Source organism: Mytilus edulis, chromosome 5 (assembly GCF_963676685.1).
Source record: "Mytilus edulis chromosome 5, xbMytEdul2.2, whole genome shotgun sequence".
Lineage (NCBI taxonomy): Eukaryota > Metazoa > Mollusca > Bivalvia > Mytilida > Mytilidae > Mytilus > Mytilus edulis.
In genome coordinates, this window is record NC_092348.1 from 91,508,509 (window position 1) to 91,532,097 (window position 23,589).

Consider the following 23,589-nt stretch of genomic DNA (forward strand, 5'->3'; position numbering starts at 1 on the left):
GTGCAGCAGTAGTATACTTTGTTTTATAAATCTATTAATGTTATTCATTAAGTTTCAATTAGCTTATCAATGAAGGCTATAATTTTATTTTTTATTTGACTTAGGTCTTGTTATCTTTTATATCGGTATAATAGAGTTAAGTATTGTTTTTGTATACTGGTATCTGTTGTATATTTTTGTTATGAATCTTTTATTATTTCGCAGATCAAAATAAAAAGAAAGCAAAGTTTACGTTTAAACAAAAAGTGAGTTACCCACTACAGTTTTGCCATACATCAAAAAGGGAATCATTTGATACAACTATTTTCCTGGTCTCGAGCATTTTGCTGGTAGCAATACATATATAAACTGCTAAAATGATTTGGAATAGAGGGATGGAAATATGAGAGCTAGTTTTACTGTGCCTATAATTTTGAGTCAGAATTATACGGGTATAGGAAGAATAGCAAACTATAAGATATGTTTACTTTCTAATGTCCAATGGACCTCATTGGTCGAGTGGTTTAATTAGTCAACAATAAATCGAACGACTGTATCAATGGTAGCAATTTTTATCAAATTTTATTAGGTAAAAATCTGTTATTTTGTACTTGAATACACATGTATGCAGATTTATTCAAATTCAATTTATGTAGACAACCCTACTTAATGGTATATTGATATGACACTAACATGGCCGTCTAACATGCGGTGAAGCGTTAACACTGCATATGACATTGTGAATGTCTAAGTATGATGCCATTGTTTTAAATTATCAAAAGGCTATTGGCTTTACATTTAAAATTCCGGGACTTTAGCCTCCTAATCCAAAATAACATTAATTTGCACAAAGTGCTTTGTACATGTAACCGGTGATTTAGACTGAACCAACACAAACAGTAAACAATGTTATTATGTAACAGGAAATTGTCAATTATACATAACAAAAATGCTGCAATTCATAATTATCTTTACCCTAGCAACAATTTTGTATTATTTGTGAAGTTGATACGGAATAAAATTTATCAGCAAGGGGATGGGAATATATTCCTCACTGGTCAACAGTCATACTTCACTCTTTGTTAGGGCTCTTGTAAACAAAACAACATTTTTGTATTATATTACATTTTAGATCTGACATACAAATGCAAATGTTCTGCCTTTTTGCGTAAACCAACCCCGAGGGGTTTACGCAGTATATATTAGACGATGCCCGTAGTCTTTCTGAACACAGGATGTTATTCGGAATATATCTGTTCTTTCTATAGCCACCATTCATACACATGCGTAATAGCTTATTAATTGACCTGATGAATTAGCATTTTATTTAGCATCTTAAAGTTGCTTTAGAGATATGTTACATATGATGTGAAACCAGCTGCGTTATTACTAGCAATTTTCATTACAGATTCTCAATCTAGGGAAGATGTACATGCTGTACAAAGCAGCCTTTTTTCATAGATAAATTAAAAGGAAGTCTTTCTTGCACTTTATTAAAATTTTACGTCTACGATAGACCAAGGAATTATATAATGTAATATACGTCCTTGAATAAATGTAAAAAAACGATGATAATTTTTTCCAAAAAAATATCGTTTAATGAAAATACCGTTAAAATTATTTACGAAAGCGTTTTATTTTCATTAAAATAGCAAGTGAAATACAGTTATTTTCTTTGTTTAAATATTGCAACATAATTTCCTATTTATTAAAACAAGGAGGTCATATATAACCTCCTTGATTAAGATATCAAATCAGATTGTTATAGGTACATCTGGATCCTTTTCGTTATGATTAAAATGTGAATAAGTAGATATTAAATATGAAGGGAAAAAACTAAAACTGAAATCTTAATTCAAAACATATTTAAAAAAAGGAAATTTGACTATGCAAATGTAAAAAATAATACTTCAAGCATTAAATGTGCCGCTTTTATTACAATCGATAACCTTAAAATTAATCATGCATGCAATTTTAGCAGACTTAAATTTATAGACACCGAGTGATGACAGCTGCAGACAGAGATAAGAAAAATTAATTTCTATTATAAAATTATCTGGGTAAGGGAACAGATTATCTCACTAACATGCGCATCTGGTGCAAGAAAATTAGTACCGTTAATTTTTTTATTCCTGTAGTAATTGAATTCGAAATGTTCGTCAAAATGAAAAATAATAATTATTATTATTTCTTGAAGACGACCAGATGATGAATTTTCGGTTTTAATATATTAAGTACGAAAATGTAAAGTATTGTAAGAAGATTTTGCGCCATCTCACTGACCAGTAGGCTACACAGTGTCCCCAAATGACCAGTATTAAACTATTCAGCAAGAGACAAAAAAGATATAAGAAACTAACAAAGCAACTTCAATTAAAATTCAATATTTAGATTATTCTAATGAATTTGTCAAATGTCAGAGGGAATATCTTTTTAAATGTGATAGGAATACCAACGAGACAACTCTCTATCAAGTGTTAGACACAGTGTAGTCAAAGTAAGAAATTATAGGTTATAATACTGCCTTCATAACAAAGGCTTGGATCACAATGGACAGCATCCTACTGAGGGCCCCAAAACACATTATAAAGCAATTTAAATAGGAAAAAACAAACCAGAAACATAAAGCAAATATAAACTGCACCAAAAAAGACAACCACTAAACAACATGTTTCTGACTTTAGACATGTGCTTAAGAATACATCTGGTTAGAAAAAAATCACATACATACCATAAGACAGTAGTGTAACTTTACCATGTAAAAGACACCCTTTCAAAGTTAATGAAAAAATCGTGTTCAGATAAAGAAAAAAGGAACAACTTGCAACAAATCTTAAACGTGGCCTTTAAACACACTATTATTTAGGTGATGGGTATTCAGTGGTAATTTCAGGTTTGACCATGTTAGGTGTTTTGTTGTTTAAATTCAAATTATATATAATTCCAATTAAACTTGCAGGCCTTTTTTCATGACCCACAATTAAAAATATAAGAAAACATCAAAATAAAAAGGGACATTCGGAAAATATCTTCAAAGCGAGTTAAAGGTTTTACTAAGTTTTTGTTTTTAACAAAAGAGGTTTGTTATCTAAAAATTTTAAGAGTACAAAGCACACAACTTTAAAATGCCAATGCTTACAACCTAAGCATCACAAATCACAAAAACCTTGCAGAGCAGGTTTAAGAATCTTAATAATGATCAATATCAAGCCATGAACATATATCAAATTTCAATAAAAACAGCTATTTTACAGGTTCACGTATTGCATTTCTTAATCACAAACAATCATGATTGATTACATTTCTTCACATTTGCATTTGAACTTTAGTCTAAAAACTAACTCTTATCTAAAAAAAAAAAAAAACAGCACCTCAGAATGGAACATCCAGTGGGTTACTTATATTAGCATGTTGTCTTTTAGGAGAGAGGAGAACAAAATCCCTGGCCGCGGGCAATGATTCATTTAACAAGAATATTTCACCCAACATTGATCTGTAGTTACATTAAGTAAACAATCAATGTAAGTTTTTAATTAATATACCACAAAAATAACATAAAACAATATATCTTTATTAAACAAGTATCTAATATTTAATGCCAAACAAGCATTTGGGTTTACGATTTCATTTCTTTTTAAAAGAAAGCAACTTGTTCATTCATACCGCAATGTCAAACATGTCCAATTTGGATTGCATCATCAAACAAAATGCAGAATTTTATTAACATTATCTAATACAACATGTGCATGAATATTAATGATTTGCAACACAACACTATTTTTACAATCACAACAGAAAGTGATAAATATGCTAAAACAATTAAGAATATAGAATCAACTATTAAGAAAGAAATGTTTACCGATTTTTAATATTTGCTAATATCGTATCAGTGACTTCTAATTGTATGTATGAACCAACGCCTGCTTAATCATGGCGTTTTAATGATATAATTGACAAAACCTGAAACTGAAACCTGAAAGTAGAAAAACCACAATATAAATGGTATGCCGTTGCTTTCACATATCAATAGAGATGCTCATTTATACATATACTAATTTTATATATTGTTAAGGAAATGAAAAAAATGTATATATACATAATTGATCACTTAATGTACTTAGTGACCTTATTTGACTATGTTTTCCTTAGGAATTTAATTAGTGCTATTTAACACATCTCCCGATAATAAAAGGAAGAATTCGGTGGATCTGTTTTTTACTCTCAAAATTATGTTCTTTTCAACACAACATTACTGAAATATCTACTAAAGCTGTATTTATTTGTAGTATGAAACAAAAACAAATTTTATGTTGAGCAAACTGCACATGTGTATCAAGCATAAAACGTTTAGTGTTTTCTTTGCATGCTAACTTCTTTCGACATTTCTTTTCATTTGTTGAGACAGATTTATTGGCCAAGCAGTCATTACTTTATCCAAAAATTGCAAAAATTGCAAAACTCTTCAGTTCTTTCCAAATATTTCTGACTATGTCGACAACTTAATAGAATGTTGAACTGTTGTCTTCAAAACTAGAGTTGTCACTATGAGTTCTTAACCATGTCAAAACTAACATATTTTACCCGAAATACCCTTTGCACATGTTTTATTTTGACTGAATCATTTATGACACAGTCGTATTCAAATTTATATTGAATACACTCATACCTTTATATAAGACAACTTGTGTCCTAAAATAGTTATACTTCAGTATCTAGTTCAAACTTTTCCAAACCACCGGCCCATCGAGATTTTTTTTTTAAATGTAAAAATGCGTGCAACAACTCTTTGGAAGGTTTTTAAAAGAGGGGCGAAAGATACCAGAGGGACATTCAAACTCATAGATCGAAAATAAACTAACAACGACATGGCTAAAAAGAAAAAGACAATCAGAAAAATAATAGTATGCAAGACACAACATAGAAAACTAAAGTGATCTCATGTGCTCCGGAAGGGTAAGCAGATCCTGGTCGACAGGTTGCACCCATTAGGTTGCTCATGTTATTTAAAGTTCGGTAAATAGTATAATTCGGTATCATGTGCGAAAGAGGACTGCAAGGAAACATTTCTGCCAATAACCAGTATATCCTAAATTTTCAGTGGCAGTCCTTTCCAATCCATAATTCTGCCGGTCGGCCACCTTTACAAGATTCACCTATGTCTATCAATCAATTAATTAATCAAACCATTCATCATAAAAAAATATTAAAATGATTTTTTTTAGTTTGTTTGAATTTGGATTACATATAAACTTTATTCTAAATGAGATGATTTAAACCTTAATGCCTGTATTATTGCAATCTGTTTGATCTTTAAAACAACACAAAAATACGGCACTGCATGATGGTGACAATATTGTAACACTTCATGTAATCATTTACACAGACTGGAACAACACAAGGTAGTATTTAAGTAAAGTTTATAGGTAGGTAAGTCAGTGTATGCAATTACTTTGCATATCTCAATTATTCCAAAAACAAACAGTTGAATGACAATGTAAGTGGCATTTATAATGACGGGTTCAAATGAAGGTCATAGAAAAATGCATTTAAAATAAAAAAAAATACTAATAGAGATAGTTACTAGCAGGTGATTATCAGGAATAAATGAGTAAACACTCAGCTAGTCATTATTTGTTAAAGTAAGCTATTAATGCGTTATGTATTGCTTAGACTTAATAACAATATCAAATTCGGATAAAGTCTTAGACATGACACTTTTCTCCATCTTAGTAATGCGACTTTTTCAACAACAGACAATTATGTTGGGCCATATAACGTCACTACTGTTTCTTATACATATTTTTTGGTACTATAATATAAAAAACACAAATTTAATGCAAGCTTCAATTACCAAGTGCTTTTGCAGTGCAGCATTAGTAACTCTTTTTATATATCTACTAAAACAAACCCGTGATATCGCGGGTCCGTGACTGAATTAAAGTATATTACTATGCGTAAGCCTTATTTTAGTATTGGGATTGTCATTCTGATAAAGTCATGCCGATTATAAGATGCACAGTTTTCTTTGCTTTCAAAATCTTTCTGTTTGAACCTGTCGACCTCAAACTTATCAATTATGGGAATCTTAATTATTTGGAAAACAAATGGTCCTGAAATAGAGTATTTTTCAATCAACAGCATTGTCCTATATTAGTTAAAAATAAAGTTAAATTCTTTGATTCGCTGTTTTACGTAATGCCCGCTAACAAATTGAAAACTGTACCTATGCGCCTTTGTTTAAGTCCAGATTTTTAATGTTGGTATTGCCATCTTAGAAAGTCTTATTGATTAAAATACTACAATAAGGAACAATTGGACAATGATTGAATTTAGTAGTGTCAACCCTGTGATTATGACCCGTGTATATAGCAAAATCCGAAACACACTGTTTGGTGGTGCAACTGTCAGGTGCGGAACGTACAGATAAGGTAATAGCTAACAGGTGAATATACTATTGGTATCGGTATCGGATTCGACCCGGAATTATTGGCAATATTTACATTATGTGGAAAACAAAAGGGTCTGGAGTGGTGTAATTTTTAATACCATTGTCCTATATTGGCTATATACAAAATTGAATTCTGTGATTTGTCGTTTTTACCCCATGACGGCTGACAAATTGGACCTCGTTATTTTAGTATTATAGATAAATCTAGCAGTTTTATAATTATTCATTTAGTTCAATTAGCTTATGAATAAAGGTTATACTTTTCCGTAGTATATGATATATTTTTTATTGCACTTAGGTTTTGTTATCATTTATATCGACTTTAATAGAGTTAAGTTTTGTAGGGTTGACATTTAAAAAAAAAAAGAGTTACAAAATTTTGCAACACACATGTAACCATGTGCATGTCCGAAATTAAACTGCATTGGTGGCCGATTAGTCTAAATAGTTCAACGAATGTGTCGTTAGACTGACAACTAATGTGTCGTTAGACTAAAAAAACTAATGTGTCGTTAGACTGACAACTAATGTGTCGTTAGACTGAATACTAATGTGTCGTTAGACTGAAAACTGATGTGTCGTTAGACTGAAAACTAATGTGTCGTTAGACTAACAACTAATGTGTCGTTAGACTGAAAACTAATGTGTCGTTAGACTGACAACTTATGTGTCGTTAGACTGAAAACTGATGTGTCATTAGACTGAAAACTAATGTGTCGTTAGACTGAAAAGTTGACAACGAATGTGTCGTTAGACTGACAAGTTGGCAACGAATGTGTCGTTAGACTGACAAGTTGACAACGAATGTGTCGTTAGACTGACAAGTTGACAACGAATGTGTCGTTAGACTGACAAGTTGACAACGAATGTGTCGTTAGACTGACAAGTTGACAACTAATGTGTCGTTAGACTGACAACACTAAGGTTTTGAGTGCGATCCCCGCGTGCTACTCCGACCATTGTCAGTTCACATGTCGGAGGTCAGATGTTCTTAACGGGCACACACATTTTCTCAACAACTATGAACTGACTGCCACAAAAACGGCAATAGTGGTTGAAATGGCTGTAAACATCAAACATCAAATACTCAACCGATCCAGCAGGACCTTGATTGTTCTATTTGAATTTTTTTAATGGAATTAAGTATATTGATTGCAGACTGAGACTGATCCTTTTATTTCAAATTTGTTCTAGCCCGACTAGTGAACGATGTACAGCTTGACAATCGGAATCGTCGAGTTCCAGTGTCCCATTGGCGTATAATTCACATCTCCTTACAATGACATATGATTTTTAGTATGGTGTTACTTACAACGGTGGACGAGGTTCTTGACTTGTGACAGTTACACGAACATGTGACGTTGATGAACTAAGCAATAATAAAAGATAATTATATGAATCTTTCACCTTTTGATCAGTGGAAAAACAAGTAGTTCGTTTGATGCTTGTTACATTGTCAACATTCCCACCATGTTCGGTTTCCTTCATTCAAAACACCATAAGACTGGGAGGTCATTTTACCTGGTACAGCCAATTGCATCCCATCAAGTTTGAATCTTTCCTCAAATCACAGAAAAAGTACTCAGAGTTAATGAAATATAGTTAAAAGCCAAACTATGAAGAAATGTTTTTGGCATTCAACAAAAGGGCATTTGATACAAATAGTTTCCTGGACTCGAGCATGGTAGCAATACATAGATTAAATGCGAACCTGATTTGGGTAAGATGCATGTATTCATGTGAGTTAGTTTTACTTAGCCTTGAGTATGGAATCAGATGTATACGAGTCTGGATGAAATTGCATACTATAAAGATATTTTTTTTTTTAAATTTACAATGGGCCTCATTGGCCGAGTGGTCTACGTAGTCAAAAATGAAGTCGAGCTACAGAATGAACCTAAGCAATTTTTATCAGAATTCACGTGATAAAAAATCTATTTTCAACCTTGTAATTGAATATGCTATATTTTTCAAAATTCAATTTGAGTAGAAATGCCTACTTAAGTCATATTGATATGGAATTAACATGACTGTCTACCGTGTGGTGAAGCTTGAACACTGTAAATGACATTGTAATTGTCTAAGTATAATGACATTGTTTAACATCATAAAAAGGCTATTTGCTTTAAATGTATGATTTCGTGACAGTAGCCTCCTAATTCAAAATAACATTAATTTCCACAAAGTGCTTTGTACATGTAACCGGTGAGGTGACTTAACCATTACTCACAGTACAAGATATTATTATGTAACAGGAAATTGTCAATGATACATGTAAAAATGCTGCAATTCATAATTATCTTTACACTAGTAACCATTGGTAATGCCTTTTTAATATCCGGGCTCTTCAATCCTTAGAATTAAGCGTTTCCGATGATCGTAAATCCAGAACAGCAGCTATTCGGACGCACGAAATATAGTGTTTAAATTATATTATTTTAATATAAAACCTATCTCTACAGATTATATAAATGTTCAACTATGATATATATGAAAATTCAAAAGAGGTTAAGGTACACGTTAAACACTAAGACAACAACCTAACAACACCAGCTGATAGAAGGTAACGAGAACCTCAGCTGGCCAGGATCTTTTCTTTTTCTGCGCTCCTTATTTTAGTGAGAAAAGAAAAAATGTCCATGGTTGATAGTCTCAAATATATAACTTTTATAGCTGACTATGGACGTTACTCATTAGTGAAGGCTGTACGGTGACCTATAATTATTAAATTTTGTGTCATTTAGTCTCTTGTGAAGAGTTGTCTAATTTGCAATCATACCACATCTTCTTTTTTTTTATCAAATATTATATATTCTTTTTTTTTTTGTATACTTGGTACCTTCTTTCGATCTCATTTCTTCAGAAATGTGATATCTAATAATTTGTCATATCGGATAAAGTATTGGGAACTCTGGAATAGCACATTGTAGCTACTTTAAAGCCTTTCGCTAATTTTACCGACAAAACTGTTTTTATTGTTTTAGGATTTGAGTTTTCCTTTCACTATTTCTATAGGGATTTTGTGTTGTGCTGTGAAAAAACAAAATTAAGCTATTCTAAAACTTTTTTGTTGTTGTTACAGTATGTGTTCCGTGTTTTATCTCTTGGTGTCGTTTTTTGTTGTTGCTGGTTGCTGTCTAAAGTACGAATCACCACAATGTTTGTGCATCAATTAAAAGACATCAAACATGTGTTGTACATGTAGCATATGGCGGTTTGTGTTGTGAAGATGATAGAATAATATTAGATAGGGGAATATGTCACAAAGATCCAACAACTCGATCGAATATCAAAAAAGAACACAAGACGACCAACCAGCCTTCAACGCAGCGATACTTGAAATGCTGCACCGGAGGTGGGCCTAAGCTGGACCCAAATAAATAATGAATACTTTATAGTGTAGCGAAATGGACACCACACTAAACTCTGAAAAATACAAAGGAACCAGATTTAAACAAAAAAACACAAGACTAACAAAGGCTAGAGGTTCATGAATGGGCAATGCACAAAATACGGCGGGGTTTTAAATGTTTAGTGAAACCTCAACGTTCCCGTTTTACACCCAGTCAATGTGGCATAAACATAAACACACAAATATGCACAATTAATTATAAACACCGTTTACCAGAAGTCCGAGTCCGATGTCAGCATAGGTAACAAAAGAAAATAAGCAAAATGACAATGATCAACATAAATAACAAAGTTACTGACATGCCAGCTCTAGACCCCAATTAAACTGATCGAAAGATAATAGTTATCTTCATCATAGGAAATCAACAACTATCCCTCCTGTTAGATATTGAGTATCATGCCGTCATGATTATGAATGTGAATTCTGAATAAAATGGCACTGACGAAAGACTTTTGACTATTTCATTGTTTACCAGAATTCAAACATTAGTATGGTTTTAACCTTATTTGTAGGAATTCTAATCCGTAATGTGATTATTTTATTTGCAATAAGATTTTTTTGCATTTACCATTTAAGTAAAGAAAGAAAGAATAAAAGAGTCCACTGCTTTGACAATGAAACACAATAGTTTACTGTTTGATAGCTCAATTAAATATATATACTTGTTCATCTTCAAAGACCTTTAAAGTTGATGTTTTAGGTTAGTAAAAGGAGGTAAACATGTTCAACTTGCGTCAAAGCCTTCGAATATCAGTATGAGTACCTTTCTCAGATATGACTGGTGCATGCCGATCTCAATTAATGATAACATTTATTTAATATCTCATTGTTAGTACATTTCAATAAACACGCGATATAGAATAATATTTATATATCTATTTTTCCCTTATGAATAACATGATTGATAATTTAATTAATTTATTTCTGAACTCATCATATTTTTGTCTCTTTTTTTATCGAAGGATTAGTAGCACTTGTATAATTTCTAGCAACTAAACATTTTTGTGTAACAGAGTTAAACAACTTAGATATTTCCTGCAAAATAATGAATGTTGATAAAAAATATAATTGTTTTTACTTGACCTTTATATCGTCTACTTATAAAACCGATAGTGTTCTTCAAAAGAGGACAATTCAATAAACAGAAAAACTGACAATCATACATGTAGCATTCGCAACTAAGAGTACATGCATGCTAGCAAAACATAGTTTGTGCTCTATCAATGTTGTCGTGATTTTTTAACACACATGTTTGAAGAGCTTATTAACTGAAAAAATGGAAATAAATAGGGAATGTAACCATGGGAACACATATAAAGTTATAAAAGGAGATAACCGAAGAACGGTAAAAATGATGGTACCCATCAATTTGAGTTTTGTAGTAATACGTATTGTGTATGAATTTGGTGGAGGCAATCTGAACATAAATGAAAATTTGTGGCGCTAACGATTGCTTTAAAATAAGATGTGACGATTAAAAATTAGTGGCTCATTTGACGCTGATGGTAACGAACGACGACTTTCATTGCTTGATTTATACCTATACTCTTGCTTGAATGTGTATTTACACATCCTGCATAATCATTAAATACGAAAGTAGTTCACCGATGTTCATATCTCGTAAATCGATTAAGGGAAAACAAACCAAGGAAACAAACAGTAATGAGGGAATCGCATGAATTCCTAAAAAAAATAAAAACCGACGTAAGGCTTATTCTGACGTATTGAGGTGGTTTTTTTTTTACAATGATGTGGCTGTAATAACGAAACTGGTAACCTCATTATTTTATTTTACACTGTTTCAGTGTTTTGTCTGAAACATTTGTATCAAAAGCATATCATTCTATTTTTAAATCTATGAACTTGTAATGGTTTGATGATTTTCAGATAAATTTAAGAATTTGATGTATTTTCTTTGCAAATGTTCACCGATTTCAAATAGTTCATTTTGCATAAATAATTCAGGAAAAACCAAAAAAACCCAGTTTTTTATTTTCATTTACAGTTCAACGAACCAAAGTTATGAGCAAAATTTTATTTGTGACATAGTCAACTTTCGACATACATTGACTTTTACTGAAAATGACACTTGATGCATTTGGAGCGTCCGAATTGTTTACCAAATAGAATGAAATTCATAACAGTGTAGCTATGGCCATTCATTGCCTGGGGGAAATTAGGTGAACGTTCGTCTGTAATGCCCACTGCTCACGACGTACTTATCATAGAAATTTAAACTGTGAGGTCACCAAAGGTTCTAAACGCCTAAATAAAATAATTAAAAATACTAATCAGGAATAACCTTTGTAATTTGAAAATAAATAAAAATGGCATTCAACTCGGAGTCTTGGCTCACACCGAACAGCAAGCTATAAAGGTTGAATACTTAAAATTCTTTACTTGATTTTTTGTTATGGTTTGACCATCAATTTTCCTAATATGATATCGCACGTTCTTTCAGATTATTTTTTTTACTTAATTGGCTTTAAAAGTTACAATGCATGATGTCGTCTGTTTATGTAGTTCATATGTGTTTTTCGTTTCTCGTTGGTTTTCCCGTTTGAATGGTTTTATACTAGTAGTTTTGGGGCCCTCTATAACTTGCTGTTCGGTGTGAGCCAATGCTCCGTGTTACAGGTCGTACCTTGACCTATAATGGTTTACTTTTATGAATTATTACTTGGGAGAAGAGTTGTCTCATTGGCACTCATACCACATCTTCCTATATCTATCTATATCTATACATTTTTTTTTCAACAAAAGAATACATCACAAGAATATAAGTTTTGTAAGAAACGTGAGAAATTGTGTTGGACTTGAAGACAAAGTGACAAATATATGAAAGAATGAATCGTTTTATGGTATTAAACAAAGAAATCAAATGATTTTTTAATTATCCAGAACTCTTCACAAACAAAACCCACATGTATACGCATTGAATAAATAGTAGGCCATTCTTAAATGATCACACCGTAGTTGTGCTCTTAATAAATGAGATATTTTGTGAATTAACCCCATCAACTTAATAGTTTTTTTTTACAATGGATAAACCTATTTTTTTTATTATTATTAAATAATATCATCTCTGAACATTATTATTCTTATAAATGACACGGTTGTATGTGATGATTATAATAAATATTTAAAACAAATTCCTTTCAAGCTTTGTAAAAAGAAAGTTTCATTTTATGTATCGGAATGTGTAACAAGTGAATATTTCAATCCCCACTGGAAGGCCTCTGACAGACTGGGTGAGCATAAAATCATAGCCGTTGACAAACAAGTTACAACCTACAAACGTTTTACTGTCGACCACACTGTTATGCAATTCGTTCTACATTCGGGAGCCAGAATTGTACATATGCGTAGAAATAAAAGGATCGATAGTCTTAAAGGGAAATAAAAACAAACACTAGTAGCAAAATGTATATGAGACAATATCTGAAAAAGTCTAATTTCCATGTCCCGCACTTCACCAGCAATTATTTTTTTATTCGACCATCTTTTTTGAAAATTTTAAGTTTCAGTATAAACTAAATTATATAATGCACCATGGCCTGCCAATTAAACACTCATTCTTATATTTCTTCCAATAAAATATTGTAATTTAAATGTTCAACCCCCCCTAAAATCATGTTGTCCCCTGTGTTTTTTTGAAAACTAAATCATTCAAATAATATCCAAATTAATTAAACAGGCGTCCGATTCTCACATATATGATATATTATATAATAAACTTGCCCCTAATTTGTCTTTTTATGTTATAACTATAGCATGTAATAAAATTTTGCAAATTTTAACAGAAAAAAAATTTGTCCCCAGGGGTGATTTCCCTCCTGTTACCACTGGGTTTTTTTTACCTGTGGAAACGTTTACAAGACCAAGAGTTATTTTCCCATTATGTATTGTGAAGAGCATCATTTCCTGAATGCATTAGTACAAAGAAATAGTTGGAAAGGCAGCCAGGTTTGAAAATTCAAGCCCATCCAAGGTAAGAATTTATAGAAAAATACTTATTGGTGTTCTATCCTGTTACAGCCTTTTCTTACACTTTCTGAGAATATTTCTAAGTGTGCACCACAGCATTAAGTGTGTTTTTATATCATCTTTTTAAAAGTTATATGTCACAGGAAATACACTTACATTTAATGTGATAAAAAGGACAAAAACTATCGCGTAATTCCTTTCTGTTACGTTCTGTCATGTTACCTGATAAAAAGTAACAGCATAACCATCATCAGTAACAGGAAGGATGTTCAAGACAATTTTACTGAAGAATCGAAAAGTTAATCTACTATATGCCAACCATTTCATTTAATATAAGTTATCACCACCATATTAAATAAATTTCAAAATAATATACAGTATATTGAATAAAAAAATAGGTTTTTTGCTTTTGATAACAGCAGAGAACATTGTGCAATTCTAGTATAGTAGATAGTAACAGAAAGGAATTTATTTTAGAATTTTTCATTACCTAGGCAGATTTTTCATCTTGCAAATACAGTTTCAAAGGATAAATGACATTGTATCCTGTTATCTTCCAATTGTGACCAATTTAAAATGATGTATTTTTCTTAAACATTAAAGTAAAGCAGAAAAATCCTTTCTGTTACCAACTCTGTCCTGTTACCGTTGTGCTGTTACTCAAGATTCTTTCATGTTACCGACATATCTGACTATATTTACGTATATTTCTGAACCTTTTGTATTGCAAATGCTAAAATCAATAATTGGCATTTGATAAACTATTGCAGGATATACTAGTAAACCACAAATAGTGTCTTAAACTTATTCCTTATTCCCATTAGAAACTTTTTAAAATTGATTCACTTTGGTAACAGGAAAGACTGGATTTTTTTTGTACCATTTTTAAAATAGCCATTGTTTCCTTATTAACAATTGTTTGAATTACAGACAACAGTTCCTAGATCCCCAATGTGTGTTCTTCGATTTGTGCTATTAAAATACTGGATCTAAAAAAAAATTGTTGTTTTTTCTTATTTCCAAAAATTAGACTTTTTCAGATATTGTCTCATATATGGTAAGCTTTGCTTGATAGAGTCAACCCCGGTTTCTTGATCATTTCCACTTAAAGTAATTAAAAGTACCTACGGAAAAAATATGTCGTTTCGTTTTCTTAATAAATATTTTAAAGTTCTTACTTACTTCCTTATTGATCTGTCTCAACATACGTGAGTACATACGAATCTGTTGCTCAGTATCCTGACTGAGGACAGAATGTCTACTGCTCTGGACAGAGTCATTTCCAGGCAAGAATAGATAAGGTCGTCTTGTTGCTAAAATACTTTCCATTTCATCAGTTTCTGTCATATTCCGTTTCACTACATGTAATATTCTAAAACTTTTATCATCCTTATTTTAACACGTAAAAATGTATATATTCACATTCAAAATGTAACATTGTTTCAGTAAGATTGAACTAATTGTCACATTTTTAAATAGTGACTGTCCCTTGATTAGAGTCTTGTCTTCATTATTCATACTCCTACTGGATTATTAATATGAAAAATAGTTAGATAAACAGATCATTATTATGTACCTGTTATTTGTTGCTTAAAGTTTAAAACAACAGAATTGCAACCAGATGCCTCAGTTCTGATGAAATTACCCAGAGAATCATGACATACCATTGATGGTTGGCCAAGCATATTAATTTGGCGTCTAATTAAAAGCAATGAATCTAAAATAACGCTCGTTTATTAAAATTATATTTAGTAATACATCATATTAATAAATTTCCAATACCGAATGACATCAAATAATATAAAATCATGTGTAATATCCATTAAATTGGAATGAAATAAATCTGCCAATACAACAAAGTAGCAAATTTATTGTTGAAACAAGTGATTGAACAGTCTATTGCCTGCATATTTGTCAAACTTTTAATTTAGTTATTGTTTCTGTCTTTCATTGGTATTATTTGTTGCAGTATTTGTGTCAAACATTGCAATAAAGTCGGTTTATAATGACAATCGGGTCGGACTGTAAAACTGTATACAATATTGTTGCCAATTTTTGGTACCATTGTACTTAAAAGAAATTTTTATGAAAGGATCTGTGGAATTTAGATCAAACGACAGGAACATTTAGCATTTAGTGGGAAGGTTGAGATATAGATCTGTTTTATATTACCGCATTTTTGCGCCTGTCCCAAGTCTGGATTATCTAGTCTTTGATTGTCTTGTGTTATTTATTTTTAAATTTTGGTTCATTTGTATCTTTTGGGGTTTAGTTGGGTTTTCGTGTCGCTGAACTACTAAGTATTTTTTTGGAAAAGCTAAATCTGGCCTCCGCGTACGGCAATTTGTCGCTTCGTTTAAGACCCATATATGGCTTTGGTCTGTTTTCTGCTCTTTGATCGTGTTGTTGTCTTTTTCAAAAATTTCTCTCTTATACAACGAATTTTAAAAGTACGGGTGCATGCACATTCGTAAAGATAGCTTCATTGTTCTTAGAACTCTGTACATGTAAAAACTTATCTATCTAGCTATCCATTGCCCTGCTAAACACTAAATTCCCTCGCAAAAACGCACAAAAAACATACTCACAAGAAAAAAGAAAAGAAAAACGTCAATTACCAAATTATTGAACATTTGAAGAGAAAAAAAATATTAAGTGAAAGATAAGCGTCTATGGAAAATCTCACTGAAATAACACCATTGTCTTGTTTTCATTGTGTAAGAATGGGGAACAAATTCATTTACTAGTATTTCAATAGGTATATGATTGCAGAATATGTAACACTTGTAAGATGAACAGTTATTTCCTTCCAACGCTTTCAGGTATGATAAAGGGCATAGCAATACATCATATTCAAAAGTTTGATTGAACTTAAATTTAGACAAATAAAACAAAAAGATAATGACAACAACCCACTTACATAGAGTACAATATAGGCTTCAACATTTTTATAGACAAATCTCAACCTAATATGTCAATGGAAAAATCTTACAGAGTCTAAACAAAATCACTCATTTCTCTAAAATATCTTAAAAAGTACGTTATCCAATTGCAAAGAAGCATGCATTCTCTTAACTGTTTTACGTTCTGAATAAGTAAGTTTTTATTTCTTTCAACTTATTAGGACAACAGCAAAATGTTTAATCTTACATGAGAAAAAAAGAATAATAGAAGGTGTTCGTTCTACATATAATTCTGAGAGACACATAACTATAACATACAGAAAGTCAAAAGACATCTACATGAAGAGCTGCTATAGTATATTACAGATGTGAATAAATTATACTAACACTTCCAAAGATTTGCTTTTAAAAAAAAAAATTGAACACGAAAAGATAATTCGACACAAGACAACCGTTCTCATGGCAAATGGCGCATGCGATTTTTGCGAGTAAAGATAATTAAATGTAGTTTGATTGATTGAAGTTCAACGTAAATTTTAGCACTTTTGACTTTTTCGCAGTGGTCAGTTTTTAATTGGTTGAAAACATCAGACCTTCAACAGGAAAACTTACAGTCCTATTCACTTATGATTAGAGTCACTCACGACTCAACGCACCTGTAATCATAGGGGTTCAAATCACAATCACTGGGTTGACAGTGATACAGTCTAGTGATACAGTCTAGTTGAACTACTAAGACCACTCGTCCACCGATGTCCAAAAATAGTTTGAATACTAGTTCTTAAAAGAAATGCGTTTACTTAACTGAATATTTCCACTAGGTATTATAGAACCAATCAAACAAAAATCTTAACGACCTAATATACTTCCTGCTTGGAATCTATTTAATGTGATATAGAAATCATTAAGATCATAAAGATAGTAAATATAGTAGAGAAGGATGTACACTTCTGCTTTCGATTAAATTATTTCTTAACAACACTGGCTGTTCAAAATAATAAACAAAATAACCATGTTCTGTCAACATTTTTTATGCGGTTTCAATGAAAAAGATGAACGTCAGACTTTTGTCTCGTAATTAATATTTTCCCCAAAGGGATGCTGTGTGCACTCGAATGACTTAATCAAAAGTGCACTTAAAACATGTAATGCCTACATATATTCCCTCCCTAACAAATTTACTATCGCATATAATTAATTTCCAACAAGACGTGTTTTTCAAACTACACCTACTTGTTTATCATGGAAAAGTACTTGTTGAAATATAAAAACAAGACAGCAAACACCTACACCTAATTTATCTGATTGCTGCTTTGCTCCTCTTCAATATCAGTCTATTAAAATACATATAAAAGGAAGGTAGCATTCGGCAATCCTCGGTAGAATCCGCTACTCTCTTCATGAGGGTACGGAATCGGCCGAGTTGAGACGAATGAGGAAGGTAGATCTAATCATAGTCGTAACTCAGTTATTACTTGCTTTTATTCGTTTTCCAAAATTTGTAAATATAGCATGCATGATGATCAAAACAAGTTACATGACCATGGCAAGGGGTAATTTTTCTAGAATGAAGTTGAAAATTGTAGTGTTTTTGTTTTAATCGTTCCATGATGTAGGATAAAATGTTTCTACAATTATGATTTGAGAGGACAAGTGTACTTCTCTCGTGAGGAATAAATTAACTGAATTTTGGTATTTCTCGCGGGTACAATTGGTTAAATACAAAACTATTTACTTTGTCGGTTTACTATCATTTATAGGACAGTGACATTTATTTGTTCATTAGTTCAGTGTGTTGTGCAGCTAAATTATTGGTTTTCTAAATTAAATGCAAATATTCATTTAACTATTGTTCAATTAATTTCATGAAACAGTTGGTGTTTGATTAACGTCCAGTGGCAAATATTCCATGCATATTCCGGACCAAACTTCATTAATGTTACACTGGTTAATTTGTAGTTTTATTTTATAGACTGTGCAATCTTCGCAATACCGTTGTCATGTTTAAAGGTTTGTTTTACCACACACTGATTATCTACGAATGCAATAACTACGGACGACTAATCCGTCAGATAAAAAGATAGTTTCAATGATTTGTTTACTTTTAATAAAGAGAATGAATGAGTATGAACAGAATATGATATTTAATAAACGTAAATTGATCTGGCTGAAAACATGAATGGTGTTATTCAGCACAAACTGTATTAAAGACTTGAGTCATGATAGGATATTCATAAATACTGGGTACAGTTAATTGTCAATCGTTTTTCAAAACTATACATGTACTTTTCTCGTGACAAAAAAGGGTCATGGCATTATTTTCATTGAGACAAATCTCCATCAAAGAGAAATGAATAGGAATGTGAATAACTAGACAGGTCTAGACAGGTCTAAACAATGGCAAACACTTATTCTGAATAAAAAGTTATAACAGACCCCTTTATAGAAAAATACGTTGATTGATTGGTGTTTAACGACGCTTCAGTTTGAGGTGCTTGAAAAGAACCACCGAAATTCGGTAGGAAAACTAATTACATTGCTGTCCAGAAATTAATTGTCTGGTCGTGGTTCAACGAAGTCAGGGCTTTGACACGTTTACTCGTTTGATATGTTTGAGTTTTTTATTTTGCCATTTGATATAGAAGTTTTCACAAATGAAGCACTGTGGCAAAAATCTCCCCCCAAAAAAAAAGGAATAACCAATTTGTTGAATAAATTAAAAAAAATATTCGAAAACTCAGATTTATTAATCATTCGGCTCAGCATTGTTTCGTGCTTACAAATACTAGTATAGGTTTTGTTTTTCATTAATCAAAATAAAAGATCATTACATAATTAATGTATTAAACTCCATATACGCATAGTAGTTATTATTAATGATCAGAAACTTGTATCGCCGTTCCGGTAAATATATATGAATGAGTACAAGTACAAAACTTTGAAATCATTTACTGTTCAGTGCATATTTATCGCCTCTTCCAACGTTTCTCTTTACGTGCATATGGATTTGATAGAATCAAACTAGGCAAGTAAATAATCTCCCGCGGTATTAACTCCCTGTTTTGATATCACGTGTTTAAAACATCATTAAAAGCATCACATGATACCAACCATCATCAAAGGCATGTAATGCAGCTTGATGACATCCAGTAAATAATGATTAAAACGACCACTTATGTAATTGATAATTAATAAACTTAATGTTTAAAGGTGTCGTTTACTGTTACTTAACCGAATTATTTTAATTTTAATTGCATTTTCAAACCACCAACATCTTTAGTGAAAAAACACAACGATTTGATGACTAAAAGTCTGTGCAATCAGTCATCTCAATATGTATATATATATCAGCCACTGGTCGTTGAAAGTAATTGTATAATTGAAGTAATACAATATTACATGATAGGAGTCTACCTAATGCCTGATAGATTGCTGTACCACCGTTGTGGGACTATAAATTAGTTAATAAAACTCCCGGATATCTCTAATTATGTGGCTTATCAAGAGGAAATTCAAAACTCAGGAGTAGAAGAATAACTGAAAACGACGAACAGACGAATAAGTCCACAAAACATTATATTGGAAACTAATTACAAATACTAGGCAACACTACCCAACAAAACCAGTGATGATCTGGCATGGTAAGCAGTTCAAATGACAAATTACAAGCAATCGCTGTCTCTGTAAATCATTGGTTAATTTTTAAGAGATTGACTATCACTATACGTTTGAAACTGTTTTATAAAGAATAGGAAGCATGACAAAATGTTATAGATATCGAATTAACAGCTTATTGAAATGCAGATTTAAAGGAAAATAGTGTTTAAGGGACCTACACTCTTCATGGAGATTTTCATTTACACATTAATATTTCAAATATCTCATTTCCGTCCTTTATCTTGCCAAAAATTTCTGTCAAACTATCTGTACATATTTAATATTCAGAGGGCATATTGGCAAAACCTTTCTCCTCCTAAAATCAGTCTCGCCATCGTATTCATGGCTAAAGTATTATAAAGTAGAATCATAGGACAAAAATACCGACAAATTATTCCAAATCTAAAACATATCAAACGAATAGAAAACAACTGTCATACATCTGACATAAAATATGTATTTCTTTGTGCAGAAAATTGTAGAATAAACCTGGTTTTATAGCTAGCAAAACCTTCCACTTGTATAACCATGATAAAAGTTGCAGAAAACAATTCCGATATGACATATTTAAATACTTAGAACAAATCGTTAAGAACAACTTAATGTGACAAAGTAAAAGTTATAGACGAAAATACGATGATAAAAAGTTTAAAATAACCTAAATACATTCAATGACTTTGCTAAATGTTTTAAAAAAAATTAAATGACAAATAAAAGAATACATACTGTTCACGACACAATAGATCAAATCATTTCTGTAAATGAGAGCATCTTTTGAATCAGTAAAATAAAAAAATAAATAATTATAAAGCCATTTCCTTGTTTGCCATAATTCCAATTTTATTAAATAAATATACAACGTGCATTGATCTTTCTTCCACTGATATCATTGGCTTATATTGCAAAAACTCTTCTGTCCTAAATCAGGTCAAACAGTGATATAGGTATGACTGCCAATTAGACAAATATTTATTTTTTGTGTACTAAGTAATTACAACTATGTGCTATAGATCTACATTTTGTACGGACAAACCTAGGGTGGTCTCAAATGTCTCTCAGAAACAAATAAAATATCAATTGAATAATTATGTAAACAATAGAAAACTCAGATTTATTTCGTTTCGTTTCGTGTTATACAAAATTATTTGTAGGTTTTTTTTCTCCACAAATGAAAATAAAAGAATACTAAATAACTAAAATATTTTGCTCTTGCCAGTGTAAATTTGATGTATTAAATTTTAAACACCATATACGCGTAGTACACCGGTGATACGCCATTACGCGTAGAACATCAATGATCAAAAACTTCCGGTAACTTTACATGAGTACAAAGTGCGAAGACTTTGAAATCATATACTGTACAGTGCATATTTATCGCCTTTTAAACGTTTTCTTTTAAATTACGTGCATTTAGATTTGATAGAATCAAACTAGGCAAGTAAATAATCTCCCGCGGTATTAATTTAACTCCCTGTTTTGACATCACGTGTTTAAAACATCATTAAAAGCATCACATGATACCAACCATCATCAAAGGCATGTACTGCAGCTTGATGACATCCAGTACATAATGATTAAAACGACAGCTTATGTAATTGATAATTAATAAACTTAATGTTTAAAGGTGTCGTTTACTGTTACTAAACCGAATTATTTTAGTTTTAATTGCATTTTGAAACCGCCAATATCGTTAGGGAAGCAACACAACAATTTGATGCCTGAAAGTCTGTCCAATCAATCATCATAACATGTATATCATCTACTGGTCGTTGTAAGTAATCATATGATTGAAGTAATATAATAAAACCTGGTAGGAGTCTACCAAATGCCTGATAGATTGTTGTACCACTGTTGTCGGACTATAAGTTAGTTTATAAGCTTCCCCGATGTCTCAAATTATGTGGCTTACCAAGAGGAAATTCAAAACTCATGAGTCGAAGAAAACTAAAAATGGCTAACAGACAAATAAGTCCACAAAACACTATATTGGAAACTAATTATAAATACTGGGCTACACTAACCCAACTAAAACCAGATGTGCTCTGGCACGGTAAGCAGTTCAAACGAAAAATAACAAACAATTGTTGTGCCCGTAATTCATTGGGTTAATTTTTAACAGATTGACAATCACAATACGTTGAAATTGTTTTATTAACAATAGGAAGCATGACAAAATGTTATAGACATCGAATTAAGAGTTTATTGAAATGCAGTAATGTTGAAGGGACCCGCACCCTACATGGAGATAAAATAATTCATTCATAAAATCATTATTTCAAAACATCTTATTTATAGATAAAGGCAGATGTGGTGTGAGTGCCAATGAGACAACTCTCCATCCAGTTAAAGTACGGCCTTCAACACGGAGCCTTGGCTCACACCGAACAACAAGCTATAAAGGGCCCCAAAATTACTAGTATAAAACCATTCAAACGGGAAAACCAACGGTCTAATGTCTGTTACTTTGTCAAAAATCGTCTGACAAAAAGTCTGTACATATTTAATATCCAGAGGGCATATAGGCAAACTGACTGTTCTCCTCCTAAAATCAGTCTCAGCATTATATGTATGTATTAATGTTATAATTTTATTTAAAGTAGAATGACAAAATTGGCAAACTCCAAAATAAATTCAGGAAAGTCCCTCATCGAATGACAAATTCCAAATCTCAAACACATCAAACGAATAGAAAACAACTGTCATATTTCTGACTTAAAATAGGCATTTCTGTGTGCAGAAAATAGTGGCATAAACCTGGTTTTATAGCTAGCTCAACCCACCACTTGTATAACCATGATAACAATAACAGAAAACAATTCCAATATGACATATTAAGAGACATAGAATAAAACATTAGGAATAACTTAATGTGACAAAGTAACAATTATAGACGAAAATACGACGATAAAAAATGTATTGCTAAAGTCAGGAATATGATAGTTGTTATCCATTCGTTTGATGTGTTTGAGCTTTTGTTTTTGCCATTTGATAAGGGAATTTCCTTTTTAAATTTTCCAATATTTTTGTGATTTTACTTTTTGCTAAATGAAATATTGTTTTTAAAGTAACAAATAAAGAATACACACTGTTTATGACATATAAATCAAGTCCTTTCCGTTAATGTTAGCCTCTTTTGATATACAATGTCGAAAAATCGGAAAAAAATAAATATATATTTAATAAAGCCATTGCCATTTTGTGTC

The 23,589-nt window shown here is 31.6% G+C and overlaps 1 protein-coding gene across 9 annotated transcripts in view; it reads right to left on the reverse strand.

Annotated features, from left to right (window-relative positions):
• The window catches only part of LOC139524812 (inositol 1,4,5-trisphosphate-gated calcium channel ITPR2-like), a 122,782-nt gene that overhangs the window by 98,142 nt on the left and 1,051 nt on the right, over window positions 1-23,589 (reverse strand). For 4 of the 9 annotated variants that reach the window (XM_071319899.1, XM_071319895.1, XM_071319897.1 and 1 more), the window contains exon 1: window positions 15,009-15,188. The exons of 2 other annotated variants lie outside the window; for them this stretch is intronic. In XM_071319899.1, coding sequence (XP_071176000.1) covers window positions 15,009-15,173 — 165 coding nt within the window. In that variant the 5' untranslated portion in view covers window positions 15,174-15,188. Of the gene's footprint in view, window positions 1-15,008; window positions 15,461-23,589 lie in introns of those variants that run through there. 3 more of the 9 variants (XM_071319907.1, XM_071319896.1, XM_071319898.1) reach the window with 2 other exon arrangements.